Below are 6,000 nucleotides of genomic sequence, written 5' to 3'. Positions count from 1 at the left end.
TATTTAGAGGATTGATCTCGAATCGAGGGGATTTGATAAAAAGAGCCTTTTAGCGGTAAACGTACAAACTTCTGTCTTCTTGGGGTTGAATTGGACTAAATTTTGTCAGCCTCCGAGACTTTGAAAAGCATATGTATATCATAGTGCTAACGCAGAAATCGGTCGTATCATGAACTAAGTTTAATCGGCAGTCGATGACATGTTTGCAGAGATCCGCTCCGCTAAAAATGGACTTAGGATGACTTTAATGCGCATAATGCAAAATAGGTCGTGCACACAGACTTTGCTAGGCGATCTGTGGATAGTTTCACAATGGTGTAAGGTAAAGCCTCATTGGTTAATTCGCCCACGTGACTCATAGACACACCGTTCTTATTAGATTTTCTGCAGACTAAACATTGCGAAAGTTATTAGGTCTCCATCGATGCCCCTCTGGGGATGCCCGACCATTGCCTGGTTGGATGTGTAGTGCCTATCAGACACCAACATCGCAGAACGTCGTGCATCAATAAATTATCTCATAGAAAATATGTCTTTACAATACAAATACTGGAAATAAAAATAATTATGGCTCCGAATCCAAATAAAAACCATCCTATCTCCCAAGTACGACTAACCTGCAATCCATGAAGTAATCCCCATTAAAATCCGTTCATTAGTTTAGGAGTCCATCGCAGACAAACAACGTGACATGTAGTTTATATATAATAGTGGCTGACCCTACAGACGTTGTTCTGTACATAGTAACAAATAAAATATAGTTTTCTTTGAGTTTGTCAATTAATTTTTTATAACATCAATTTTTTTCTTAATGCTCCTTCTTGTTGTAATGAAATTGTTTCACAGCAGAACTGTCAAACCGTGCGTCAATAAATTCTCTCTCAGAAAATATGTCCATACCAGACAAATATTGGAAATAAAAATAATTATGGGTCCCAACTTAACTGCACACCATGAAGTAATCCCCATTTAAATCCCTTCATCAGTTTATGAGTCCATCGCGGACAAACAACGTGTCACGTAATTTATATATATTAAGACTAGCTGACCCAGCAAACATTGTATTGCCGATATTAAAATCGCGATACAAAAGTAACTGTTGTTCGTAGATGGGTGAAAATTTGAAGTTTGTACGTATTTTTTAATGCTGACCCATAATGAAACAAATTTAAAAAAAAATGTCAAAAAAATAAAAAAATAAATCGTGTGGACCATTCTAAACATTTAGGGGGATGAAAAATAGATGTCCGATTCTCAGACCTACCCAATATGCACTCAAAATTTCATAAGAATCGGTCAAGCCATTTTGGAGGAGTTCAATGTTTAACACCATGACACGAGAATTTTATATATTAGATATGCAATTAATTATATTGATGATTAAGTTTGGCCAATATTTTTTTTAAACACCTTATATAATATATTATGTTATGTGTTCGTCCTAGTTCCTAGGACCTCATTCTTTTAGTCTGCGCCGCTAAGTGCAACAAGCACTCATACAGCATACTTCTTTCCGTCGATCTGAGTATAGGTTTGAATTGAAGTAGGTACCTACCTGTTTATTGTCCAAGGATAATAAAATACCATGAAAGGGTAAATGAAAAAAGAATTTTTAGGTAAAGATTTTATTTTTCTTATATGTTACACATAACGTTATTTACACATCTATGAGAGATGTCTCATAATATCTATAATATTACAATTTAATACGATAACTTACGTTTAACGATACTCTTGACAACTTTAGCAATCTAGTAACTACATCGTCAAACTGTAAACACGTCAAAAGGTACATTGTATGTGATTGAATAACTATTACAAAACTGTTATATAACTCACCACTATAATAGTTAATTAAATAAAAATAAAAACTATTATGGAACTACTAACAACGCAATAAATACTCATAAATCTTAGGTTTTATAGAAATCATTATATTCTGTTTAAATAGCGACATTACTCTTTTGTTTTTATTCACTCATGAAGTTTATTATAACTCCACAACTACCATCAAAGGCCCTTAACTTAAATACCTTCGGATAGATGTGGATCGCAACCTATCTTGTTAATGAGGTGGAAAATTATTTTAGGCACTCCGAGGATTCTATTTTGTCGGTATGACTGAGCTGTCACACTAGGCTACGTAACAGTTGTTTAGGTTCAGTCAATTGCTATGAATATCAAACAGAAATAAATATTTGTGATTTACTCCACCCATTTATTTCATTATAAGCTTTCAATTTATCTGTCGTGTGATCCTAAAACACACTGGGTTTTGTTTACATTATAAATTTTGAAAAAACATTGCATTTTTTAAAATTTCAACTGCATCATTTCAATTACAAAAGTATAATGTAAGATAATTAAATGTAAATGATATTTTAAAATGTTTTTTTAACAACTGACCTTAATTAAACTTACCTAAATATATTTGGAATAATTTACGAAGATTCATACCGTTGGGTAGGTATAGGCACATTAGCTGTTACAAACAAGTTGTACGTTATGGTGAGTTTTGGTATTAATATTTCGCAATGATTATAGTTTAGTATTAATACTATATTTATATTTGTATCTTATATACACGGCACGTTAAATTAACACGAAAACAGTTTTATTTACAATAATATCTACATATATAAAGTGCTGGAAACAAACTAATTGGACATGTAATTCGTAATTTTGTGATTAAATATTATAGTTACTGCTAGTTTTTACGTGAAAGGAGATGACATGTATGGCAGAGCACAAAAACCGCATTCTTTTAGCGATAATCTGTATCAGACGGACATAATGAAAGTAAGACTGTTGATGTCACTTGTTTGGGCCATCATTTATACAAGACATTACATATAAATGTACACAGAATAAAATAAGCTTATAGTGATTGCGCTAACCTTTGATGTCTATTTTTTTACTTTCTACTCATTTCTGATGTAAGAGTTGAAGTTGAGAAACCACTGGGCGGGCACACATACGATCAAGTGAATCATCTCGCCCTCTGATACAACATTAGAATACAGAGGATAACACTCGAGTCGTCTCCTGTTAGGTAAATACTCAATCATATGTCTCCTTAAACGATACATCACACAAATCACTTCATAAAAGGGCACCAATGAATTTCTATTTGAAAGCACTCGTCCCAATCTTCGATCGTTTGCTTAATAGTTGTTCACAACACTCGAAAGTCCTTTCGTTGTCCACTCCATTAAGTGAGTTCTTATAAGTGAGCGAGGATGTCGATCTCCGTGGGTGGCGTGAGGGTGTCGTTGAGGGCACTGGAGCCAGACACGGTGACGATCACGGGCTGATGGTCGGTGTGCACGATGGTCACCAGGTGCTCGTCCGGGTCTTTCTCCTGTTCGTTTGGCGGCAGGGACTGTATGGTGTTGTCCGCGTACTTCAGGTCGTCGGTGGGCAGAGGGGGGTTGTCTGTGACGAGAGGCGGATCGGTGCGAGGGGCGCGGTACGAGGGGGGACCGCTGTATTCAGACCCACACCATGTTGCTCCTGTTGTGCCTCTGTAATTATCACAAAAACATTTTAGTATTATGGTTCCATACCACATTAATTTACAATAATTTATTGAAGTTATACTTCTTTGGTCGCGCTATGAAAAAATGATGAGAGTGAAATTTTATAATGCGCGCGCGCATCGCTATAACACAAAAGTAACAGGTTGAAGTTGGTTCCTAAAATTTTCTGACGTTTGCGTCATTCGTTATTTTATTTTTTTGTTTTTTCGTCAATTATTAGGACGGGCAAAGGTTTCAAGCCCATACAGCCGTATTCATTATTCAAAGCCATCTCTGCAAGATTTTCATAAAATTTTTCTTTCTAAAACCGTAGAATAGCACGAGGAAGATATCATTTAAATGATTTTTGCTTCGTTAGTCTAAAAAAGTATAACTTCTTGCGTGCATACATAAGTACACACACTTTTTTAATTAATTCCTTCTCTGTCCATCATCTATCAAAAGGTACAATTTTTTTACTGTTACACTATCAAAAATACCTTAAATTCTATACGTTCTAATTGTAAATTCAAGTTGAAATCATTTTTTGAAAATAGGATCTTAAACTTATTTCACATACCTAATGAATGTCAAAAACTATCACCCTACGGAAATTTGTAACCCAGAAGTAAAGCTAAAAACTATATTGAGGCCCTCAGCTTCGCTTCGTGTATATAACCTGTATCTTCTTTATAATCGTTAATATCTAGCCTTGGGAAATTAGGCACAGTTTTAACATTAATTGTTTTTTTTTTACAAAAAAGGAAAAAAGAGAAGAGACAAGCAGGATGTTCGTCTGATGGTAATATACGTCCTGCCCATTTCAATGTAGTGCCGCTCAGGATTCTTGAAAAACCCAAAAACTCTGAGCGGCACTACAATTGCGCTCATCACCTTGAGACATAAGATTTTGCCACATTTGCCCAGTAATTTCACTGTAGTCGGAAATTTAATTCGAGATCAAAAATGTAACCAATGGTGTTGCAAACAACAAATAATAACCTTTTTTATTGTGCGTGTTGAAATAGACTAAAATATCATTTTAAAATTATAAGTGTAGTCTATATACATTTAATGAAATATTGCACAACGTTTTCTCTTTGTAATATAGCATAAAATACATCCAATATTTAAAATGTAAATTTATTGTACAAACTTTGCTTTGACACTGGCAATAAGATAGAAGCTCTAAACATTTGGCTCGTCTACAGAAGAAATACATAAATAATGTTACAAAAAATCTTGGTCCTAGTGACAGGTATTCCTGTTTGCCATATTGTTTTGTTGATTCGGTTTCTGACGATCATCGTGACTGAATGTGGTCTTCTCGCTTTTCGTTTATATATTAAACTATATTTTATATGTTTATATAATAAATATGGGTCAAAAAAGGCGTGTATTAATACGATATACCTATACTTTATAGATGTTTGTGTAGCGGTATATTTTGTATCTTATATTTGCAAAAAGGTGGAAAGTGAATATTTTGATTTTATACAGTATGAGGATTTTATTATTACAGTTAATAATAGTAAATACTTTTACAGGTCACGCAACATCGAAAATGAGGTTTGATACTAAAATTAAAACTCCTAAAAAAGCTTTCTTAGAGTGCCTTACCACAGGCTTAAAAGCTCAAAACAGAAAAAGGAGGCGTCTTATAATATCTCATATAGGCACCGAGAACGGTATTGTAGATGGAGTATTATTAATGTTCGAATCCAAAAAAAAAAATAATGAAAATTCGCTCATTATAAAAAGTGGTTAAAGGGCAGACTGCCAAACCTAAAAACCAATTTAGTATTTGTTTTAATGTCCCTTACCACTCCCGAACGTTAGAATCGAACCCCACATCTGCCCGACGGAATGCGCAAATTATTGAACTGCTCATTTTCAAAAATATAAACAATGAAGAAAATATGATAAAAGCTGAGTTACTAAACATCGTCAAGAGAGAAATTGAATTATCAAACAATTGCTGGGGACAAGTTGGTTGCGGAAAATAATATGTCAGAGAGCGAATATTAATATGTACCTAAACTATTTATTTTTTGTTTGGTAACCAGTATCAAATAAAGACATTTGAAAATATTTTATATATATAATTATGTTTTATGTATTATTAATCAAAATAAGTTTATTATTAAACTACATAGGAAAATACTGATAATCTCTGAATTGTCATTTTGACAATGACATTTCTTTGTTTACATTTTTGTCCTTGAATTATATTTTTGAGTTATAGCTACGGTGTCAGTGTTTAAATTCTCTTTGACGGCGCCCTTCAGACAGAAACAGAGCTAGACAGATACATTGAGCTTTGGTGGAGGTTGTTGCACGGACCCTAAGTGAATACTGCAGTTTCTTTCCCTATATTTCTTCTGCATATAAATGATATATGTTGTACGGGATGCCTCCAAAATGTAGTCACTGTTGTTGCCATGTGTATGCTCTAATTAGTATACACGGGCCTCACAGGTCA

At 34.0% G+C, this 6,000-nt stretch overlaps 1 protein-coding gene across 1 annotated transcript in view; it reads right to left on the bottom strand.

Moving 5' to 3' along the window:
* Positions 1 to 1,609: 1,609 nt before the first annotated feature.
* LOC126978472 (MAGE-like protein 2) overlaps positions 1,610 to 6,000 on the bottom strand; it is a 184,305-nt gene continuing 179,914 nt past the window's right edge. Inside the window, exon 6 of the mRNA XM_050827293.1 lies at positions 1,610 to 3,524. Coding sequence (XP_050683250.1) covers positions 3,224 to 3,524 — 301 coding nt within the window. The 3' untranslated portion in view covers positions 1,610 to 3,223. The remainder of the gene's footprint in view (positions 3,525 to 6,000) is intronic.

This window comes from Leptidea sinapis, chromosome Z (assembly GCF_905404315.1).
Source record: "Leptidea sinapis chromosome Z, ilLepSina1.1, whole genome shotgun sequence".
Taxonomy (NCBI): Eukaryota; Metazoa; Arthropoda; class Insecta; order Lepidoptera; family Pieridae; genus Leptidea; species Leptidea sinapis.
The sequence above is the reverse complement of the archived record's forward strand: the minus strand, read 5'-3'. Positions and strand labels throughout refer to the sequence as shown.